The sequence below is a fragment of the Barbatula barbatula genome, assembly GCF_947034865.1.
Source record: "Barbatula barbatula genome assembly, chromosome: 25".
Lineage (NCBI taxonomy): Eukaryota > Metazoa > Chordata > Actinopteri > Cypriniformes > Nemacheilidae > Barbatula > Barbatula barbatula.
The window spans coordinates 7,572,075-7,597,265 of record NC_136788.1 but is presented as its reverse complement, the minus strand read 5'-3'; the positions used below and the strand labels follow the sequence as shown (position 1 = coordinate 7,597,265).

Sequence of the window (25,191 nt, the reverse complement as noted above, 5' to 3'; positions counted from 1 at the left end):
CTGCATCCTTAAAGCAGACTCGCATCAAAATCATATTGATTCTGGGGGCTTGCCAGAGTGTTGCTATGCAGTCGCTAGGGTGTTCCGGGTGCTTGCTAGAGTGTTATAAACCTCTAAGAACACCTAAGCAACTACGTAGCAATGCTCTGGGAACCACCCAAAACAACAGACTCCTTTAGACTATCCTACGCTGCTTAATTTGTTCATTAAACCTGCAGTCAGTAACTTTTGCCTCTCTGTCACAATCTGTGTTGGAAATTAGGGCTGTCAAATTGCGTTTTTTTCCGATTCCAAAATAAACATTTGTATGTGTGTGTGTGTGTGATGCTTATATTTATGCAGGTTTTGTGTATACAGGTGTAAATAAATGTACACACATATAGACCACTTTGCATGATATAGACACTGATCCACCCATTTTAGTTTTTATGTATTTAGTTTTTATGTATTTAAAACCTGAAGATATTTGTTTAACACTTTAAATAAGTTGCGAATGCGTCCGTGGTTGTATTTTGTTAAGTTTGTTCAAATATTTGTGTAGGGAAAACAAGTTTCTTCTGCACCAGGGGTAAACCAGCATTGTTTACGTCATCCAAAGTGGTCTATGTACGACAAATATTTACATACATGTATACAAATGTATATTTAAACATCATTTAGATTGTTTATAAACATAAATATGTTACACATATTCTTAAATACATGCTTTTATGTTATATACACGACAACGCTTTTTAATCAAAGCCCTATTTGAAACGAAAACTAGCAGGTTAGTTTATGTACAAAATTTCAAGCGAAATTACAAGTCAATAATAAGTAATTATTATTTACATTTTTTAAGTTTAACCTTGTAATGTTGGGTATGATAAAGAGACTTACATTTTTTATGTACTTGCTTAATGCCTAATAACTGATTTGTTTAACCAGAAATGTAGTATTGCAGCTTTAAGCAGCCCAATGGTTTAATAAAAGTCCCAGTCTTTAATTATATTAACTGAAAATAACTTGCCCTAATATATCTTAAAATATGCCATTGTTTTGTCTTAAGATTCACACCAGTAGCCTAATTTTCTGTGTTTTAAGCATTTTATAAAAGCAACTTATTCAAGGCATAGTCCTTTGAAAATCCTTTTTGTTGTCTTTTACCGAACCTTTATATATCAGCACACACAGCTGAGTTTATATATTCCGCAATCAGCAAATGTTTGGTTGTGGCGTTAAATCTATGGATTTTGTCGTTGGTGGTTCAGGTTGTTATTTCCCTTGGTGCTGCTTTTCCTAACTTATTTCCCTTGATATTAATTAGTTGTTTGTGTGCTGATGTGGGTGTGTGCGTGCGTGCTTGCTCGTGTGTGTGTTCTGCAGGTAATGAAACGGAGAGAAACGGTTTGGCCCTAATGAAGGATGAGGTCAGCCCGGCCCGCTCGCCCGGCAGCGTGGTGCGTTGATCTTCTTGTTGACTACCTGCATGGAATACGATGCCATAATATTTTAAATGACTGTTGAAACACATTTTCGTGACACGGGTTATTTCAGCCTGGTTAACCTTTCACTGGGGTTTTTTAATGCTTCTCGATCAAAAATGAAAGGATTCACCAGTCCTATGCGAATACAGAGGAAGTCAGGTGACCTGTAATTAATTCTCAGCCAATCACGGTCTCTCATATCTATTTTGCTACCTGGGGCGATGCACTAAAATGAAATAAGATCTGATGATTCAAGTCCGTATAAAGTATGTGGCACACAGTTGTCCGTGTCGTGTATTAGTATTAGTTTATATTAGTTATTGGAGTCTACCTCTCAGCTAGTTTAAGTCTAAGAGAAGAGCTGATCTTAAACTGACACCCCCAGCTGACCAAACAGACCTGCTATATTTAACCTGATGCTTTTTACAGAGCATTTTCTTTATTACAGATGGGTATATCTTGGTTTATTAGGGATTAAGGAAGTGTTTCATATAGCAATTTTATTTTACAATAAAACGGCTGTCTAATCCTATGGATTGAGCTTCTATCACGTGACATGCATCAGCATCTATGATGCTTTAATGTAATGTCATTTTTTTGTGCCTTTACTGTTCTCTCTTAAAGTTTAGTCTTCATAACATCTTAATTATTGATTTGCATTAAACCTTGAAAGTTGTCGATTCTTTGAGTAAAATAAATAATAATAATAATGTACGAGAGCATATATATTTTTTTAATCTGTTAATTCAATCTGCGGGTATTTGTTATATTTTTATAGTGTTGTAATCGTGAACCCAGTGATGTGTTTTTTGTCAAATTAAGTCTATCATTACACCCCTATGGTTTATACAAGTAAATACAATAAATATGTTTCTCTTTTTCTTTCAGTCGGATTCTAAAATGTTTATTGGTTTGGAGTCTTCCTCGCCCACAGAGAAGCTGGCAAGAAAAGAATCGCTAAAGGTGCGATTTACTTCCCACTAGATGCAGGGTCCTGACCCAGTTTCTTAAATCAGCTTATTTCTGGGTGACCCTGTCAACCGACAAATGGACAGCAGAAAACCTTTCTGCCAGGCACTTAGTCATCAGAGAAAATCCTCTAAAATATGTTTTGTTGTATTGTATCCCTTTAAATTGTATATAGTGCCCCCTAGTGTTTAACGAAGATAATGTTATCTCGACTATGTCTCACTTGTGCTCATATAATCCCCCTACCTGTGACTAAGCTCCATCTAATATCTAGGTTCAGAAAATGAACTATCGTCAGGAAAAGAAGAGGGTTGCCAAAGATATATTCAGTGCTCTTAAGGATCCAAGTGTGGTTATCATGTCCAACTGGTTAAAGGTAAACGGACACGAATGTTAAAAACGAATACATCAATAGCTCGACCATCTCTAAAACGGGTTTGATCATCTGTCTCAGATCCGCGGGACGTTAAAGAGCTGGACGAAATTGTGGTTCATCCTGAAGCCCGGCATTCTGCTCATATATAAAACTCCAGGTTCAGAGCACTGGGTGGGAACCATCCTACTAAACGCCTGCAAACTCATCGAAAGGCCTTCAAAGAAAGACGGCTTCTGCTTTAAACTCTACCACCCGCTGGAGAAGTCCATCTGGGCCATGAAGGTTAGTACATGAAACATGGGATATTCAAGTTCTCGGTTTAAATAAAGAGATTAACAAGCGTTTTGTAATGTTTTGTCAGGGTCCTAAAGGGGAAACGGTGGGCTCCATCACACAACCCTTGCCTAGCAGTTACCTGATCTTCAGGGCAGCGTCTGAATCTGATGGTGAGCACGTTTTTCTTCTATCCAAATCATGCTTAAAGCAAGTCTATGTTTAGTTTACTTGTAAATTAGGTGAATATGAAATGCAAACATCGATTTGCTTTAAGTTTCTTAAGCATGTTTGAGTAACATACTGTATGGCGTGCATGTATGTTGCCCATAACAGGCAAAAAGGAGGAGAGCTTGCACGTGGCCTGCCATGTTTTGGTGGCCCTGTATCACGTGCATGGAACAATACTTTTGTCAACAGTGCATATAGATGTACAGTGTGTTCTTCGTAGTCTTCAGGCTGTAAAGGTTACACAGAAGTATAGGTGTTTTCCTGTAGTGAGTAGATATGATCGTCTATCTCCAGGACGTTGCTGGATGGATGCTCTGGAACTGGCCCTCAGCTGCTCCAGTCTGTCTAAGATGATGGCAAAGAGCTGCAGGGAAGTAGATGTGTGTAGTTCCTCAGAGTCTTCACATATACTACAGCTGCTACAGTCCTCTGCTCTCACAGACCACGACCTGTTACAGTAAGTGTCATACAACTCTATGATCTCTTTACACTGCTTTTGTTTCAAGGTTTGCTGACACAGGCAAATTTGCAAAAAACAACTGGTGCCAAAAGTATTAAAATCAGGTACATTGGGTCTCATTCACTAAGCATGCGTACACATACATTTGTGCGTGAAACCTGCGTACGAACGCTTTCACTAACAAATCATGATTCACAAAAACGTTCGTATATTTTTCATCTTAGACTATTAGTTATATATTTAAAATAATATATATATAATAACGCGTAGATGTATATATAAATTATTTCATCATTTACAGTAAAAGAATAAGAAAGACTGCCTTAGACTATAGCTCAAGCTGCGAGGTTTCTCTGAATAACCGTGCTTTTACAGCCGGCTAACAAAATTCTGCAAACTGCGTGTCTGTATAAAAGGTGTTTTATTGTGTATGAACTGAATTTGAGGACTGCGCACTTGGATTTACTTCGCGTCACAAGTTTTATGCAAATGCCTAACCTCATGCACGCGGACGCTTATTTATACTCCAAACATTAGGACGAGGTCAAGAACAAATTAATGTGCGTACGCACGTGTTGTGAATTAGGCGTGCAGTTTTTATGGGAGGTTCAAATAAATACGAAAGATCTATGCAATTATTAGTGAATGAGACCCTTTCGGTATTAAATAAAAGAAATGTTTGCAAACAATGTGTGGGACCAAAGCCATTCAAAACAAGTACGTTGTGAATAAATATCAAAAACATTTGAAAATTTACAAATAATACTTGGGACTAAACGTATTAAAATCAAGTATAAATGCCACGAACATACAAACGATTACAATTTTTTAACAAACACCACCGAGCCCAGTACAGTGTCATTCTTTGTCGATCTCTTTTAGCAGGAGAACGATGAACAAAACATGTAGCTTTAAAAAATTGCAAAGCAAAATAGGCTGCACTTTGCATCATTTTTCCTTTAAAACCAGTTATAAGCTTAGAAACTAGTTAGAGCTAACAACACAACATACCTCAAACCCACATCTGCCATCTTCAGAGTGACCGAATGACCCTACAGTAAATTACTGCAGATAAAAAACATGCTACTGATTTAATAAAAGTGGAACATTTAACACATTTAAATGGACACTTCAATCCAATTCCCACACATTAAACAACAGCCCCCACAGTAAGAGATGCTCTGCAGCTTCCTCCATATATCTGCGTATAATTCTGGTTAGTGTTGTATATCTTACATGTGTCATACTGAGGGGTTTTACTGGCTTGGTAAGGGGTTCTGGATAGATGCTTTCTGGCCAAGGTCAAATAAACTCAATCCCAAATCTCTCTACATTAGTTATATAAAAAAAATGAATGCTATTTTTTTCCTCTGTATGATTTAACGTATCTACTACAGCTTTCTTAAAGAGTAAATATTACAATGTCCTTAAAATAAAATTTCTATGCTGCGTGTTGTGTTGTTGTGTGTGAATGTATTCAGTCTGCCAAGTTGTAAAGCCGAAAATGAACGAATATTAAATTCTTAGCTTGGGAAAAAAGTTAGTCGACTCAGAATCTCGCAAACGATTCGTCTGTCGGCCTAGTTTCTGTTCCGGGTCAGATTCGTGTCACTCCGTGTACGACACTGCATGCGGTAGACCAATCACATCAGACTAGACGATCTGACCAATCAGATCAAAGTAGGCTGACAGAACGGAGGGGATTAGACAGATGAATCACCGAATTTATCATTTGAGAGTCAGTAAAGACGTAAGGTTATAATAACTGCCTATTATTACAAAATTTTACACCGTGTTTGTACGTAAACGTTGTTGGACACTACATAAACCAACGTAGGACCAAATTATTTAAAATTTAATATAGTTTATAAGTGAATACTGTAGTATACTAAATAATTTTTTCATGTGGCCATAATATATATTATTGTATAGTAAATGACGGAAAACATTCCAACAGATATGTTATTTGCTATTTCTTATTTGCCTACCATCACTTATTAGTCACTTATCACTTATTATCCTATAACCATAATATTAAATCTACAATACCAATCCTTATAGACACATGTCCTATAACCATAATATTTAATCTACAATACCAATCCTTATAGACACATGTCCTATAACCATAATATTTAATCTACAATACCAATCCTTATAGACACATGTCCTATAACCATAATATTAAATCTACAATACCAATCCTTATAGACACATGTCCTATAACCATAATATTAAATCTACAATACCAATCCTTATAGACACATGTCCTATAACCATAATATTAAATCTACAATACCAATCCTTATAGACACATGTCCTATAACCATAATATTAAATCTACAATACCAATCCTTATAGACACATGACCTATAACCATAATATTAAATCTACAATACCAATCCTTATAGACACATGACCTATAACCATAATATTAAATCTACAATACCAATCCTTATAGACACATGACCTATAACCATAATATTAAATCTACAATACCAATCCTTATAGACACATGACCTATAACCATAATATTAAATCTACAATACCAATCCTTATAGACACATGACCTATAACCATAATATTAAATCTACAATACCAATCCTTATAGACACATGTCCTATAACCATAATATTAAATCTACAATACCAATCCTTATAGACACATGACCTATAACCATAATATTAAATCTACAATACCAATCCTTATAGACACATGTCCTATAACCATAATATTAAATCTACAATACCAATCCTTATAGACACATGTCCTATAACCATAATATTAAATCTACAATACCAATCCTTATAGACACATGACCTATAACCATAATATTAAATCTACAATACCAATCCTTATAGACACATGTCCTATAACCATAATATTAAATCTACAATACCAATCCTTATAGACACATGTCCTATAACCATAATATTAAATCTACTATACCAATCCTTATAGACACATGTCCTATAACCATAATATTAAATCTACAATACCAATCCTTATAGACACATGTCCTATAACCATAATATTTAATCTACTATACCAATCCTTATAGACACATGTCCTATAACCATAATATTTAATCTACAATACCAATCCTTATAGACACATGTCCTATAACCATAATATTAAATCTACAATACCAATCCTTATAGACACATGTCCTATAACCATAATATTAAATCTACAATACCAATCCTTATAGACACATGTCCTATAACCATAATATTTAATCTACTATACCAATCCTTATAGACACATGTCCTATAACCATAATATTTAATCTACAATACCAATCCTTATAGACACATGTCCTATAACCATAATATTAAATCTACAATACCAATCCTTATAAACACATGTCCTATAACCATAATATTAAATCTACAATACCAATCCTTATAGACACATGTCCTATAACCATAATATTTAATCTACAATACCAATCCTTATAGACACATGTCCTATAACCATAATATTTAATCTACAATACCAATCCTTATAGACACATGTCCTATAACCATAATATTAAATCTACAATACCAATCCTTATAGACACATGTCCTATAACCATAATATTAAATCTACAATACCAATCCTTATAGACACATGTCCTATAACCATAATATTAAATCTACAATACCAATCCTTATAGACACATGTCCTATAACCATAATATTAAATCTACAATACCAATCCTTATAGACACATGTCCTATGACCATAATATTAAATCTACAATACCAATCCTTATAGACACATGTCCTATGACCATAATATTAAATCTACAATACCAATCCTTATAGACACATGTCCTATAACCATAATATTAAATCTACAATACCAATCCTTATAGACACATGTCCTATAACCATAATATTAAATCTACAATACCAATCCTTATAGACACATGTCATATAACCATAATATTTAATCTACAATACCAATCCTTATAGACACATGTCCTATAACCATAATATTAAATCTACAATACCAATCCTTATAGACACATGTCCTATAACCATAATATTAAATCTACAATACCAATCCTTATAGACACATGTCCTATAACCATAATATTAAATCTACAATACCAATCCTTATAGACACATGTCCTATAACCATAATATTAAATCTACAATACCAATCCTTATAGACACATGTCCTATAACCATAATATTAAATCTACAATACCAATCCTTATAGACACATGTCCTATAACCATAATATTTAATCATCAATACCAATCCTTATAGACACATGTCCTATAACCATAATATTTAATCTACAATACCAATCCTTATAGACACATGTCCTATAACCATAATATTAAATCTACAATACCAATCCTTATAGACACATGACCTATAACCATAATATTAAATCTACAATACCAATCCTTATAGACACATGTCCTATAACCATAATATTAAATCTACAATACCAATCCTTATAGACACATGTCCTATAACCATAATATTTAATCTACAATACCAATCCTTATAGACACATGACCTATAACCATAATATTAAATCATCAATACCAATCCTTATAGACACATGACCTATAACCATAATATTAAATCATCAATACCAATCCTTATAGACACATGTCCTATAACCATAATATTTAATCTACAATACCAATCCTTATAGACACATGACCTATAACCATAATATTAAATCATCAATACCAATCCTTATAGACACATGACCTATAACCATAATATTAAATCATCAATACCAATCCTTATAGACACATGACCTATAACCATAATATTAAATCATCAATACCAATCCTTATAGACACATGTCCTATAACCATAATATTTAATCTACAATACCAATCCTTATAGACACATGACCTATAACCATAATATTTAATCTACAATACCAATCCTTATAGACACATGACCTATAACCATAATATTAAATCATCAATACCAATCCTTATAGACACATGACCTATAACCATAATATTAAATCTACAATACCAATCCTTATAGACACATATCCTATAACCATAATATTAAATCTACAATACCAATCCTTATAGACACATGTCCTATAACCATAATATTAAATCTACAATACCAATCCTTATAGACACATGTCCTATAACCATAATATTTAATCTACAATACCAATCCTTATAAACACATGACCTATGACCATAATACAGTATGTGCATTTAAGAGTAATTACTTTACGTTTGAATCATAACAGATTAAAAAAAAACAGTCTGAATCAATATATCATTTGCATGTGTGTTTGAGAGAACAAGACGATGTTTGCCGGTGGTATCCTTGAATCTGGCAGTCATTTCTCTCTCAAACCACGCCCCCTCCGCAGACGGCCTTTAATAATTCAGCCTCTGAAGCTCCCGGCCAATCAGCACGCCCCTAAAGGTTGACGTGACAGTCAGAGCAGCAGGAAGACATGAGAACGTGAACCCACCACCTCTGGCACACTCGTACATGCGCGCGCATCTGTCTGAAGGGTTGCCGAGCAGGAAAAACAGCTTTGGGAGAAAGATCTGTCCTGTGCAAATACAAGCCCAACCAGGAACTATAGAGAACAGCTCAGGTTGAACTGTAAACAAACAGCTTGTTTCAGTATTACGTTCTTTTATAATCACTGGAGATTCAGGAGTATACTTTCTGGCAAGGTAAGGATCTTTTTTCGGGCTCGGTTATTATTTATGACAGCCAGAAAACAGGACATATGTTGCAGCTCTGTCTGAAGTTTGTGGAGGAGAACGTCCATTCTGATCTCGCTGTTCATGATGATTGTGACTTAAAGAGACGTTTTATTTCATGTTTTTTGCTAATGGTCACATGCACTGTCAAAATGTCATGTGCCTCATGTTTGTCCTCCGAGACGTGTTGCCTAAAGCCGTGCGATGTGGCTGGAATGTAGAAAATAGCATTCACGCTGGATTATTAGACCCGTTGTGACCATGGTGACGGCGGTGTCATTCAAACTACTCAGCTGATGAGTAAATCATGCGGCCAGTTGCTTTGGCAACTATTCTCGGCGTGCTTTGGATGTGAATTTGATAACAAATCTAAAAGAGGAACAGAGGCAGGGGAACAGACTGCAAGTGTGCAGTCAATGAGATCTTTATTAAAGGTATAGTTCACCCCAAAATGAAAATTCTCTCATCATGTACTCACCCTAATTCTTCAGTTGAATTTTATTTGAATATACTTATATTATTATATTATTGCCAAATACAGAGCCGATTAAACCGTGACCGTTTCATCGGACACGTGCACAAGTTAACTTCTGGTCTGTGTTTGGCTAGTGTCCATTAATATAACTATTTATATTTGCTTTCATTTATGTTAACATTAAACTGTGTTATTATTTTATCTTATAATATTTGTATTAAATAAACGATTTGTTGAATTTTGTTGTTCGTTCATTTAATCAAATAAACAATTCGTTGAATGGGTCCTGTAGTTCGGTTGCATAAAGAATCCGTATGGTACATTAACATCTAGTGGTTGAGCTTGGTATCGCAGTCTAAATTCAAATATTGGAGAGACAAGTTTAGCCAAGTAACGCTTCTTCTCGGTTTCTTTAGCTTGTTTTGCACTCGTTTGCAAATGTTTACTTGAAAGTTAAGGCAGTCCGAGAAGGCTAGCATGCACAGTAACGTTTGTTTATGTTGTCGCTTCGAAACCGTCTATATAGTAATACAGTATATAATTTAGCTATATAAAATGACTATTGAGTAATACTGATAGTTCGTGCAGTCACCCTTTGCTCTCCAAACAGCCTCAGTTCTTCCTTTCACAAGAATCCTCTGAGATTTTTGTGCGTGTTGACATCATTTCATCACACAGTTTCTACAGAGTTGTCGACGATTGTTGAACTCATTGTCTATGGTGATGCAAGCAGATTGAGTTGGTTTTTTTGGCTTCACATTGGGCAATGTAACGGATGTCACCTTTAGAAGATACTTTAGCTAAACTGGGGTTTTGAAGGAATACACATGGTCAGCTGGAGTATTTGAATAGTTTGTGGCAGTCAAGCGATGATTTATTCGTATTAATGGGTCCAAAGTTTGCCAAGAAAATGTTCTGCACTTTGTTACAGCATTGCCATTAGCATTGATTATTGACACAAGGCAGGTTTGAACATGGGTTCATGGTTTTCTTTGGTACTAAATCATCTCAGAAATCAAGATTTATCATCATTTTTAGATACTTTTTAAGTATAACGTCTCTGTGAAGTCTCATATTTATTGTAGTACTTGACAAAAGTGAAATCTGACATGGCGGCTTAAAGTGATAGTTCACTCTAAAAATGAAGGTCATTTTAAACCTGTATGGTTTTCTTTCTTCTGCAGAAAACTAAATAATTTTGAAGAATGTTGGTAACCGGACAACGACAATAGCCATTAAATTGTACTGGTTTCGTGTCTATACAATAGAAGTGAATGGGTTACCCGCATTCTTCAAAATATATTCTTTAAGAAAAAGTCAAGAAATGACAAGAGAGTTAGTAATTGATGACAGAATTTTCATTTTTGGCTAAACTCTCCCCTTAATGTTTGACGTTTTGGCTGAAAAGATAAGGACAGGAGTAGGTGTACAGATGTTACTAAAGCTCAGCGAATGCATAATCTTATATGTATAAACGTAATAGTTATTATCTTCTATGACTGTTGCACTCGCTCATCGATGTTTTGTTTGTTTTCAAGATTGAATGACTCCATGTTGGACAACAACCACATGGAGAACGATGCCAACTCCGACAAATCAGAGAGGGAGGCGCACGAGGATTCTGACAATCCAGCCAATGAGAACGGAGGCAGACTGACCGAGGAGAGTGATGCGGACCAATCAGATGACGTGTGTGTTCAGGCGACTGCTTTTGTCGAAGAACCTCATGAGGAGATGGGAGAGGTGAACTTGATATCACTTGATCACATGCTATTTGAGCGGCAGTTTGTATGTTTCAGAGATGTTGATCGATAGGAATATATAACACATTGTAGATTTGTAGTAAGTAAAGAACATGATGTCATATTAATAAAATAACCTTTCTTGTCTTGTGTAATAAGGTTGGTGAGGCATCGCAGGTGGAGACGGTGTCGGAGGAGAATAAAGGATTGATCTGGATGTTACTGAAGCAACTGAGGCCAGGAATGGATCTTTCCAAAGTGGTTCTGCCAACATTTATCTTGGAGCCGCGCTCCTTCCTGGATAAGCTGTCAGATTACTATTACCATGCTGACATTTTATCACAGTAAGAACCTCAGTGGTGTTCATTGCAGCTGGTATTTTTAAGTTTGGTTGGAGTGGAAAGACATCATCTTTTCTTTGTAGGGCGGTGATGGAGGACAGTGCATACTGTAGGATGAAGCAGGTCTTACGCTGGTATCTCTCAGGCTTCTATAAGAAACCAAAGGCAAGTTGTCTGAGGCAGTGGTTCTCCAACTTTTCCATTGTAAGACCCCCTTTGCGTAGAGTGCATCACTTAGCGCCCACCCATTCCCCCCCAAATAAAACTTAAATATAATCTTACATTTTATGAAACCAAAAACCAATTATAATAATAATCAAATCTGTGGCCCCCCTTGATCCATCCTGAGCCCCCCTAAGGGGTCACGGCCCCCAGTTTGAGAACCACTGGTCTGAAGTATTCATGTTGTATTCATTTTTATATTTAATATAGATTATATAATGATAATCTTGTGTAGTTAAGCCATAACTAACATAAATGCGTTTGCATATACAAGACATAAGGCGCATAGTTACACTAGTCGCATGCTTGTGTTTCAGGGGCTGAAGAAACCATACAACCCTATTCTTGGGGAGATGTTTCGATGTTGTTGGCTGCATCCAGAAACTGACAGCTGCACATTTTACATAGCAGAACAGGTGAGACTCTAGAACTGCCAGGATATATTTACGTATTAATATAAAAAAAATGTATGAATAAACAGAATTTAAGCTAATAAAAATGTATTCAAATCAGTGAACAAGATAACAAAATATCAATGTTCAATTTTTCACATAAACAAAAGACATTTACCTCTACAAAGTATGTGGCCACTTTTTGGTTGTTTCTGGTTTACATCATTTTGTATCTGTACGCCTAAATACTAGGGCTGTGTATTGCGACCAATTTGCAGATTCGATATGATTCTTATTTATATGGTTTTGATTCGAGTACAATTTCGTTTGTATGTCAATAAAAGTGTTATGGGGTTTCCCACCGAACGAGAATTCAACGAATTGCGCGATTAGATTAGATACAACGTCAATGCTAAGACGCGAATAGATGCGAACTTGTTGGCAGACGATGAGATTGACGCGAACAGGGCGGCATGATTGCCGCAAACACGAGTCGATCACATCTTCCGCGTAGATTGAAAGTATTTGTCAGCGCGGATCAGTCACGCGAAAGTAACAAACGTTTCCTGCAGGTAATAAAGAGCGAGGAATAAAGTGTTCGTGTTCAGTGTGAACACAGCATTAGATTTGCAAACACATTCACATTTAAAAATAAATGGTGGTTACTGGACCTCCTAACTGAGCTTTATTACTGAAATACACCGACATGATCATGTATCATGACTTTGTACTTTTACTTTGAGTAAAAAAATTATCATTAATACGCACATACAATGCACACAAGGTAAGCACAAACTGCAAAATGCACATTCTTGTAAACAAAATGTAAACATCGTAAATGTGCAACAATGAAATTCATCACCAACACGTTTAAGAAATAAAATTCAAAACAGGCCAACACAAAGCCTTTATCTGGATCTTCCATCATGATTCTCTGTCTTTATTTGAAGTCAAAATTTACTGTTTATACACTGCAAACAGTATAATGTACGATGAAAAATATGATGAACCGTTCAGTGTTGAAACACGTTTTTTCACTTTCAGGTTTCTCATCACCCACCAGTTTCAGCTTTCTACATCAGCAATAATAAGGATGGATTCTGTATCAGCGGAAGCATTCTGGCCAAGTCCAAATTTTACGGTAAATTTTATGCAGTTTAAAGCTTTTTTTTAGCTTTAAGCTTTTCATGTGTGATGCTGATAATCATTTTAATTCATGTGATTAAAGGAAACTCACTGTCTGCGATTCTGGATGGAAAAGCAAGGCTGTTGTTTCTGACCCGAGATGAAGAATATATTATTACAATGCCGTACGCTCACTGTAAAGGTGACAGGAATTAAAAAAGCTTTACCCTTTAAATGATGTCTTAATATTGTACATAAACATTATTAATAATTGAAATGTTTCTACAGGTATCCTGTATGGAACAATGACGCTGGAGCTCGGTGGAAAAATTACCATTGAGTGTGAAAAAACACAATGTTACACAGAACTTGAATTCAAACTGAAGGTGTGTTTCATTCTGTGATCCGTTCCTGATTTGTCTTATATTTAAAGATTACAACTAGTCTTACATCTTTCTCTCTGTCGCAGCCATTTCTTGGTAGTTCTTGCAACGTCAATCAGATTTCTGGAAAGATCCGTATGGGGGAAGATGTTCTGGCTACCGTAGATGGGCACTGGGTAAGAATATATTTCAAGTGTACGAAAAGATGTCTTTTTGAGCAGTAAGAAACCGAATTTAAGGTTTATTTATGAATATAGCTATGATTTCCGGACATTGTTTGTCATGGTTTGAAGCAGAGTTAACATGTTTAAAAAAATAAGGCGAATGCTTTGAGTGCCTTTGTTACAATTATTATAATAAACGAATATTTATTATAAAAAATACTATTGTGTATTTATGGCAATAGATCAAGCAACATCCAGGACCAAAGCTGTCCATTATCTAATGAAAATACAAGAAGATGGGGTAGAATTTTGTTAACCTGCTTCAGGAAACTGTGGAAAAACCATAGCACACAGCTAACAAACCCACTGATTTCAAGGTAAAGTCTAGATGTCTCTGCAGGATAATAAAGTGCATCTGATTGAGAAGAAGACTGGCCACCAGGAGGTGCTGTGGAACCCCAATCCAGATGTGAGGAGAGACAGACTGAAGAAACAGGTGGTTCAGATGGACCAGCAGGAGGCGTCAGAGTCTGCCAGGTACACCAGTTCATTACCAGAATGACCAAAGCAAACAGTTATACTGAATTCTGGATTATGCCTTTAAGATTTACAATGTACAGAATAACATTTGTTAGTATTGTGTGTGTGTGTGTGTGTGTGTGTGTGTGTGTGTGTGTGTGCGTGCGTGTGTTATCTGTGTTATTTTTCAATTCATCTTACTATAATATGTTTAGCTTTATCTTTATTTATGATGCATCAAATTATAATTATTAACACACAATATATTTTATATATAATAAAATAAATGATTATTTATTTATCTTTATAATTAAAATGGGGTTGAGATGAATATACTGCATGCTTTAGTATATTAAGTTTACATTTTTAAATCAGTTTTCACTTTTACTATTCAGTATTTGTTCTTATTTTATAATATGATATTATATACTGTTGGTTTATATATAAGTTTTCATTAGCGTATGTAAGAAAGTGTTCAGGTAAAATATACATCTTGACCATATTGTTAAGCATGCAAGTTATACATACATTTTCACAAATATTCACATTTGAAATCAACCAACCACTGTATGGAGATGCAAACCATAATGTGATTATGTAACGATTGCTTTTTATAAGATATTCAACCCGTAATGTCAAAAGTGTTGCGTTTTATTTCCGCAGGCTGTGGCATCATGTGACCGAAGCAATAAACGAAAAAGACCAGAACAAAGCCACCCAGGAGAAATTTGTACTGGAAGAAGCCCAGCGGCAGGAAGCCAGAGAGAGAGGCGACCGACCCTGGAACCCGCGACTTTTCACTTTCAACACAGACACCAATGAATGGCACTACAGATATGCAGAGTACGTTTACAATAAATATTATATAACAAGATCAATTTGCCCAAATTATAGCTCAGAATAAGTACTGTAATGAGAGTCTACATCCGCCATGTTTTAATTGTGTTTATCTCGGCGGAAACAGTAGAGCGTCTTGGTTGCAGACATTTGGCTTTGCCATACAGTATCATGTTGGTCGTTTCCACCGGGAATGATCAGATGGGTGTTGGATTAGAAGCTTTATTTATTTTCTCAGCACTAAGCCATGGGATCCGGATCGCTGTCTGGTTCAGTTCGAGAAGGACGGCATCATCCAGACAAAAGAGAAGTCGCAGCGCCAGCGAAACAGTTTCCCTTACAGCCAGAACTGGCCTGGACAGCAGAAGGTGTGACGCACCAAATGATTCCTATATATGCTAGATCCTTAATTCTAGTATGTCTTTTTAGGGCGTATGTTTAGTTTGTTGACTAATGTGTGTTCTTCAGGTGCGGGTGAATGGAAAGCACAGGAAATCAAGCAGCCAGCCGTCCAGCTGCAGTCAGAACACAGAGAGCAGCAGCACCACACCAGAACCCAACCATGAGTCATCTGACAATGAAGGCAAGACATCCGTCCATCGCACACACGCACCATGAGCAAATATAACTTAACTTAAAGCAGACGGACTGTACAACAGTGTAAGGATGTAACATAACAGCAAAAAATTAAATGAATGGTATCATTGCCATTCTCGGCTTATCCGATCCGATTTATGAGCCGGGTAAATAATAAAAGCTTCTCAATGAACGGCTTGAAAATAATAGACAGCTTGAAAATGGCACATTCATATTCAGTAATCCGGTTTGAAAACAGTATGACTCATGTTTGAAACAAAAAGAGAAAATCGATGTCCTTAGCTTAATAGATCAAATGTATTACTGGGTCATTGCATGTGGTTTAAAAAAAAAACTGCTCTCCCACATTAAACAACCTACATACGCCAAACAACCCCCAGTTTACCTAATCCCTCCATTAAAGCTCTACAAAACATCCGCCATTATCTCCTCCAACACAGCCATTTAAATGTTATTAATGTCATGTATATGTAATTAAAGATTTGAGTTAACCTGTTTTCATATCAAAGGCAATTTAAGTGTATTCCGGTATTTAAGATTGTTTTGTATATGTTTGATTTTGTTTGGATCAGGTTTTATGAATCAGTGTGCCAGATGCACTAAAGAAGTGAAGGACATCGCCCTCATAGAAGCCTCTGTGGCAGCTATACAGAAAACACAGCAGGACATACAGAGGCAAGTACACGTTTGTGTTTTACAGTATCACTGTTTACAGTCTCTGTACCAGATTGGCTCGACTGGGGGGAATCATATTCTGGTCGGGCGGATATATAATCATAGTTCATTGCATGCATCATTTTTACAATTTTCTGCGAATAAATTGACGTATCATTATTTATTATCATTATTATTAATAAGGTCCGGACAATATGTAAATAAATAAATATTTAACCGATTTAGCCCAGTTGGATTTACTGTATAAAATATATGATCTATGAGCCATTTATTGTATATTTTGATATACGTATGTATGTATGGGCTCTGTGGCTTTAGGGGAACGCCCTCTTAAAAGAAGTCTGATCATTAATATTTGTAAATAAAAAATATACAATAAAACGCGGAGCGGAAAGGGTTCAAATTAAGCACATTTGACGTAAAATAAATGTATTAGAGGATATAGTGGCAAAAGATCAATTACGGATATGTTCCTGAGAGCGCGTGTGATGTGATTCTCCGTTGAGAAGACGCTCGGCTCAATTTAAACAACCAAAAACGTCAAAAGTTTGTGGTCCGGATGGAACGTTGCAAAGGTCCGCCTATTGAGGATGACTGATATATACAGTACAACAGCATTAATCCCTTCATGTTTTTTTTTTACATCATGCACATACACGCCGATTTCCAACAGAACACAGACATATGACTTCGTTTTGCAGTTCATGTCCGGCATCTTTCAGCGCTGGGACCACGCCATCTATCAGTTTCAAAGATCTCCAAATCCAGCTTTATATCTACCGTTTATATATGATATTAATATATATGATGATTAATAACAACACATTTTCTCATGTTTTTTCCTGTAGAAACCTGAGTGCGTTGGGTTGTCAGATAGCACGGCACAAGATGACGGAGGAGAGCAAGACTCTGAGCGGTCGCCACTGTCTCATCCTCTGCATGCTGTTGTTCTTCCAGCTCCTCATCAACTACGTCTTCACTTGAGATGCTGTCACCTAGCAACCATCGCCTAGCAATAAACAGCCAAACCATTACGTCACACAGCCCCTGAATGCCCCACCACGATGTTGCTGCACATCGTATCCGCACCATCAAGCACTAAAGCACTTCAATCAGAGAGAAAAAGACTCTTGTTTGTTTTGTTTTTTTATTAATATTAAAAATAACGGATAATCATTTTCGAGGGGTTAAACGCTGCACCGCCACTCTCCTTAACTGTCTTGCGCACTTCCCTTCCGCAATATTGGTTGAAGATGTTGAAGAGTGGATGTATGTTTTGTGTGTGTGTTATTCTCGACCTCCTCTTCCATTAAGATACCGGGCCTTAATATTGATGCCAAAAAAATGAAAAAGAAAGGTCAATTGACATCCGCCAGTGCTACACTTCATGCTTCTGGGTAAACGCCTCACCACACAAAACATTTGTTCGTTATTATATTACCAAAACAGTGTTTCTGCGTAGTTCAGTTCTAGAAAGAGTAAATGTTTACAAACTCGATTGTACACTACATGATGAAAATAACTGACACCAAATGTGTAGGCAAATTTAGGTGAAATCGATGGAACGTCGACTGTCGGTAGTGCAACGTTAGAACGAGAGATAACATTCATGTTCATAGCAAAAGGCCTGTCTTCATCCTGACACTCGCGGCCTTCTGAGAAATTTCACCTCACTGATGGATGAATGGACAAAGTTCAAAAGTGTATATATTTAAAATGAAATTGAGAATGTATTTATTCGATCAGTTCTGTTGATTTTTAAAAATATTTGTTCTTTCAGGTTTTCTGGGATCAAGTTTAGCCGAGCATCAAATTGCTTTCCCTTTGGTTTGCGTCGTATTTCAAGTTACCGTATGTTCAGCGTACAAAACTTCCAATGCAGGATTCATAAAGGAAATTTGTGCTTGAACTACGCTTGCGCTTTTAAGTCATAGTAGAAACGAAAGCAATAAGCCCAGCGAAGCAGTGTGTTAAAGTGCATTTTATAACAGCTAAGGGCGTTGTGCCTAAAACCCCCTTTGGCTGTTATAAAGTGCACGTGTAACCCACTGCTTCGCGGAGCATATTGCTTTTATAAAACGTTTCTTCCATATGCGTGGCAAGGTTTGGTCAAATTAAGTAAATTAAGTTATATTTAGGCTATGTGATGCGGTCAGCAGTTATAAATGGGGGTGTTTTATAACGTCTTAGAGCTCTTCTCGTCCAATCAGAATCAAGGACAAGAACTGACCGTTTTATAAATTTCGTTTTACTTTTTCGTTTTTTACAGAGCACTCAGTTAATTGTCTTATGACTGAAACGATATGATGTGATGTCAACAGTTCACTGTGTCAATGATTGTTGCAAACTTCAGCACCACAGTAAAGTTTTACATTTCCACTTGTCACGTTGTCGTCTTTGATTTAAATAGATAGCTCTAAGCAAGAATGTGTCATTATTTATTCATCTTCATCTCTTTTAAAACCGGTATATGACTCTTTTATCCGTGAAACACAAAATCCCCTCCCTTCCTCCTCTGTGCTGAGTAAATTCAGACCTTTGTAATAAAAGCACTTGCGGCCGACTTTCCGATCTGGTTAAAGAAAACCCAAATGAAAGCCATCCCGTTTCAGCCCACCTGCTAGGTAATATTTCCGTGGAAACTATGAATGTACAGAATGCCTCCAGTTTGGGTGTGGTTTTATTGGGCGTATATGACTCAGCGATGCACTATAAAACCTAAACACCCCTGGTTTGGGAGACGAGCTCTATATTAATTCAATATCTCATGTGTGATTCATTTGTTTTGTGAAGATACGGTTTGTGGTTCCTTTGTTCCAGGGCTGCATCCGTTTGATGGCGTCTTGCTCACTGTTTGTGTATTGTTTTCATGGTTATCCTGCGCGAATACACTCATCCCGTAGTTTGCGTAACGCCCATTGAGCCATGCCTTGACCCGTCACAGAGGTGGACGAGTCCAGGAAGGAGTACGCTAGCTCTGTCGGCCCCCCCGGGCCTACAGGCCGCAAATATGAAAGTGGGCGCGCACACTGGACCTTTGTGCTGGGATGTACGCGGGGGCAGACGGAAGCGCTTGGAAAACGCAGGGTCTAATTAGGTCACATGTGTTCTGGACTTCCCACAAAAGAATGCTTTCCTCCCACAGATGTGTAATGGGCTACTCGGGACAACTAAACATGAGGAAAACTTTGCCTTCTGTGTAATGTTTCCACCCAATGTCCGAACATAAGTGGGCTTCATTTTTGTGGAAAACCACACGAACAATAACAGCTTTCCACGGTAAACGCCTTTCACACCAAGGACCATGGGTGTAAAGTTTTAAAAACCATTGAAAGAGAATAGTGAATTCCACGCAACAACTATAACAACTAAATATATTGTTGGGATCACTTGTCATCGACAGCCAAACTCATGAAACCATCTGAATTTGTGGAGCTTGCATATAAAAAATGTGAAACTCCCATACATGGTCTTAGGATAATAAAGCTATTGTCCTTCTAAAAATTGCTGGGTTATTTTCAACACAGTGTTGCGTCAAAAAGAGATAAACCCAACCATTGGGTTATATGAACACAGATGTTGTTTTATATTTGACCCAACATCGGGTTAAAACAAGGGAAACCGGTATAAATCTTGAAAATGCCATTATATAAATGTATACCGCCCAGCACTAAAAACAACCCAACACAAGTTAATTTACAAACCTACCTCTTCTAACGTTATCCACGCAAAGTGCTTTTCCTCGCCATCTAGTGGTGAGGTTGCGGATTGCAACCAACGGCTCTCTACCCTGCTCACCCCTTCCTTTCAGACCACTACAGTGGTTGACACAGGACTAAGATATCATGTCATCACGCTTCTTTGCCGAATGAGATAGCATATTTACGAAATGTGCTCTGTAGAGTTGTTTGTCCGTTTAGGGCTACCCGTAGAAACAACATGGGGAATTCCAGGTAAGAGGGCCCGCGGTGTACGTACAGTAGACAGAAATAGCTCTTTCTAAGGTAATAATACGTAACGCTTCATTATGTTAGGTCTCTATACACCTCTGAAGACATAATAACATTTTATGGCATTTCTGTCAATAGATCCTCCTAAATATCACGTTTAAAATGTCACACCTTCATTTATAAGGGGTTTCTGAACGCTCCTGGCATGTCTCCAATCTCAAGGCCTGTAAAGAGCTTTTGTTCAGTCGTGTAGTTGTGCGTTCGGAGATCTGCGGTCTGGAATGCGATTATGTTGTCTCCATGTTGCTATGCATGTAGACACCGGATACACAGTGTCCCATTCAATGATACAGCGGATCTTCTCGAGACAGTCACTAAGGGAATATCTGGTGTGTTGCTATAGCTTGTTGAAAGCTTATAATGTGACACTGTGGTGTGTGGCACATGGCTGATTTGGTTTTTGCATCACCTACAAAAAGCCCATGAGCTTTTAACACTTGGTCTTGGAACAATATGTACAAAGTTAGAGTTTTAAAATGGATGTATGTTTTAACAGCTTCTCAGAGGTTTTAAAATCTAACGTTGTAAACATTTAACATGTCATCATTTATTCTCCTCATGTCATCAAAACCATCTGTGAAAACACGAAAGAAGACATTTTAAGGAACGTCCCGGTGGTTTTGTGTTTGTACGATGGAAGTAAATGGGGTTCAGTGTTCAGTCTGGTTATCAACGTTCTTCGAAGAAGAAGCAAGAAAGTGATTCAAATTTGGGTAAATTATGAAAGGATTTTCATTTTCTCCAGATACTGTAAGGATTTGTCAACTTCAACGACCAAATAGTCAACACAAATAGTTGTTGGCCATTGTGATATGAACTAAACCTAAACCTGTGGTGCTCATGTGGGTTATATGGGTTTGAATCTGCTTTCTAAATTCCCTTCCATTTGGTTGTTTCCTGTTCCCCCACCCACACAAATAATGTTTTCAGAGCATTGACTAATAAACTGAACTGCAAACCTTACCAAAAATCACAGATTCTCCAGATTCAAATAATTTGACCAGAATTGATGTTATTTATGGCATAACACTTGTAGTGGGAGATAAACATCAAACATATGGATTGACATTTCGGAAAGCCAAAAGAAGGATGAGAGCGATCAGGGCTCTATAATGACAGACCTAGGTGTGTCGAGTAGACAAGGCGCAGACTAGTTTGGGTTGTTCTTGCGGATGTTTGCCCAGTAATTACCCAACGTGAGCTTCCCTCAAGCCCTCTCGGATTACAGAGCACAGGGAGGCGTCACCACAGTCAAGCCTCGACATGTTCACTGGGTCAGAGATGAGAAACACTGCACACACACACAATCAATGTTCTCCGTTCTCTCCTGAATCACTATATCTTTCATTATCCTATCAGCATGTCTACAGAAGCACTTAAAGGGATAGTTCACCCAAACATTTAAGTTCTGTCATCATTTACTCATCCTTAAGTTGTCAAATCTAAATGTCTTTGTTCTGATAAACACAGAGAAAGATATTTAGAAGAATGCTTTTTCTTGCCCACTATTGACTACCATAGCTGGAAAACTTTAGGTTGAAGAACCTTAAGCAGTTCTGGGGCACTTTTGACTACCTTTGTAATATTCCCTATGGAAGGTGCTACAGAAACCAAAACACATTGATGTTTTAAAACGTTAACAACGTTAGAAATAACCTTAGTTATTTCTAGAAATAAACAAAGACTTGAGTGTTGACCCCCTAGCAACTATTCAGAACCATCAAGAGATCATTTATATGGCCCTACTGCGACACAAAGGTTAATATAGAAATCATTGTTATTAACATTTCCCATATAATTCCCATATGAGCAGTTCCAGTGTTATGGACCTGGCATTTGGCGTTATGATGAAATGCTCAGAGAATGTATTTGTTACGGATATATTCAACCATCTTGTTTATATTTGGATTTGACAAAAAAAGGACACGGTTTCTGGGACGACACATTTTGTAGGATTTCTGTGAATTAAAATGCACAAACCTGAAGAAATAATACCAGATGAACGGTGAAGGGATGCCTCTTTATAGAACATAAAAAGTTAATGTGTAACTATTTATAACTAGTATATAACTCACGTGTCCATTTATGAGGAATATGTAACGTTATGGATGTGACAATCCTGAAAATGAAAAACCATGCATTAAAAATAAAACAAATGCTATAAAAACTTGTAGAGAGACCTCACATGGCTATTTAAACCACCAAGTGTTAATATCTGTGCAGTGACTGTATAGTAAAAACCGTTGGTAAAACTAGATTTGTTCATGGGAAGGTTGACATTTTCACAGAATTGCCCAGGTACAACCTTTTATACCGAACATAGAAAAACATTGTAATGGTATCATTGTTTTCTACGACGTGTTATATCTACTTTGCACAGCTGCAAGGTCAAACTTTGGTCTGAAACTGTTTAGATTATTTTTAGCACATTTTTCAGGACCTCTGATGAATGAGTTGCGGTTAAAAATGGCTTTTATCAAGCAGCGCTGTATTAATCATACCAAATTTCCCGTGCGACAGAAGAAAATAATACGTGAGCAGCTGAGAGATTGAACTCTTCTGTCTGCAGGTGTGGCGATATTGTTGTATTTAGCCTTTTACGTTCAGGCAGTGTGGTCATGTTTTCAGGATCCAGCATGTTAGCATAACAAACTCACTTTGCCCAAACGCAGATTCCTCGCGAAGACTTGGAATTCAGTCTGTCAGTTGGCCACATTTTAAAGCGCTAAAGGATGAGATGGAGCGGTCATGACAGACAAAGCCACATTTGTGCGCTCATGGCCATGACGTTCATCCCGTCTGCTTCCGACCTGTCTCGAGGGTAATATTGAGTCGTGACTGAACCGAGCCTGTTAGCTCTTGATGATGAACACACGACTGTAATTGCTTCAATGTTTGTCAGTCATGACAGCACACCCAGAATCATAAGGGACAGATGGGCATTGATCAAGTCATTTTGCATTATGTATTATTTAAAGTTCTGGGAAATTATTATTTATATGATATTCTGTCTCTAGTCAGTATGAATACTCTAAGTATGCATTGGTAACAAAAATAATTCGTATTGTTATTATTAATATTTATACACCTATAAAACGGCAGAACTGCATTGTTTATCCTCCAAAACCTGGTTTCTAGGAGACGTCTTTGTTGACAGTCAAACAACTGCAAAGGTTGAATGGCGGAGATATCAAACAGGGCCATCCCACATCCGACTTTAAATGGAACACGGCATAGGTTTTGACTTGAAAATGGGATGAGTCAGGTGTTCAGATCGATTCAGGTTCAGGTTTGACTGGTGTGATCTTAATTACCTACTTAATCGTAACAGTTGTGGCAATGTGTCGCAATCGAAAGGAAGGTGGGGAGAACTTGAAAGGGTTTCTTATCGCGTGGTCGTCCTTAAGTCGACAGAAAGGATGATTTACAAATGAAGGAAATTCAATAACGCTGCTACACTCTTAGGTATTTTGCAAAGATCGGTGCGAAGACACACCGCACAGCCTTCAAAGACGTGACCAGTAAAGGAACCCCACGGGGACATCTAAGAGTCTACAGGCCTCCTTTGCACTTGATCATGTTCACGTTCTTGAATCTAAGTGAAATACAGACTAGTGTTTATAACAGACACCACAATAAACTACTGAGGTTATATTGCTGCCTATATCAAGATTGGTGTGGACCACCCAAATGTTGCACAGCCCTACTGAATGTATGTATACTGTTATATAGGTTTTATAAATGCATTATAAACTGATTATTAAAGGTGAACTGAAGAAACCTTGGTGTCAAACTCAAGGGCACAGTTGCGGCAGCTCATGGATCGCACCTTTCAGGAACTTGTGACGATCTCAGATCTAACGTGGGACTGTTTTATATTGAGGCACCAATAATATCCAGGGTGTTTTCAAAGATTGCAAAGTAGCGTGTCCGGACAGGTCTGTGAAGCAAACCTAAAGGATATTGGGTTATGCAACAAAACTCACTAGTGAAAAAATAACACGGTAACCTAAACAAACCTCCATGACCTTAACGCATGAGGTTTGAGGTTTTCTGAAGTACTGTTATACACATTACATACAGCCACGAAGACAATTATAAAAATCATTCAAAATGTTCATTTAATCAGCATTCTGGATGTATTGTGGCCCTTTCGGTTTAGCGTCTGTTGAACCTCAACAAAACTTTAACAAAATCAAGTGACATAAAGTCATCCAACAACTACGTGAAA

General features: G+C 37.1%; 1 protein-coding gene across 1 annotated transcript in view; it reads left to right on the top strand.

The window, feature by feature from the left end:
• Nucleotides 1–19,329, top strand: part of osbpl5 (oxysterol binding protein-like 5) — a 39,792-nt gene extending 20,463 nt beyond the window's left edge. Inside the window, exons 3-22 of the mRNA XM_079449548.1 lie at nucleotides 1,366–1,439; nucleotides 2,355–2,429; nucleotides 2,710–2,811; nucleotides 2,890–3,093; nucleotides 3,173–3,257; nucleotides 3,610–3,772; nucleotides 11,492–11,696; nucleotides 11,855–12,039; nucleotides 12,120–12,201; nucleotides 12,576–12,674; nucleotides 13,695–13,791; nucleotides 13,879–13,977; nucleotides 14,064–14,161; nucleotides 14,245–14,334; nucleotides 14,723–14,859; nucleotides 15,505–15,684; nucleotides 15,917–16,046; nucleotides 16,147–16,261; nucleotides 16,848–16,950; nucleotides 17,799–19,329. Coding sequence (XP_079305674.1) covers nucleotides 1,366–1,439; nucleotides 2,355–2,429; nucleotides 2,710–2,811; nucleotides 2,890–3,093; nucleotides 3,173–3,257; nucleotides 3,610–3,772; nucleotides 11,492–11,696; nucleotides 11,855–12,039; nucleotides 12,120–12,201; nucleotides 12,576–12,674; nucleotides 13,695–13,791; nucleotides 13,879–13,977; nucleotides 14,064–14,161; nucleotides 14,245–14,334; nucleotides 14,723–14,859; nucleotides 15,505–15,684; nucleotides 15,917–16,046; nucleotides 16,147–16,261; nucleotides 16,848–16,950; nucleotides 17,799–17,934 — 2,459 coding nt within the window. The 3' untranslated portion in view covers nucleotides 17,935–19,329. The remainder of the gene's footprint in view (nucleotides 1–1,365; nucleotides 1,440–2,354; nucleotides 2,430–2,709; nucleotides 2,812–2,889; nucleotides 3,094–3,172; nucleotides 3,258–3,609; nucleotides 3,773–11,491; nucleotides 11,697–11,854; nucleotides 12,040–12,119; nucleotides 12,202–12,575; nucleotides 12,675–13,694; nucleotides 13,792–13,878; nucleotides 13,978–14,063; nucleotides 14,162–14,244; nucleotides 14,335–14,722; nucleotides 14,860–15,504; nucleotides 15,685–15,916; nucleotides 16,047–16,146; nucleotides 16,262–16,847; nucleotides 16,951–17,798) is intronic.
• The last annotated feature ends 5,862 nt before the right edge of the window (nucleotides 19,330–25,191 follow it).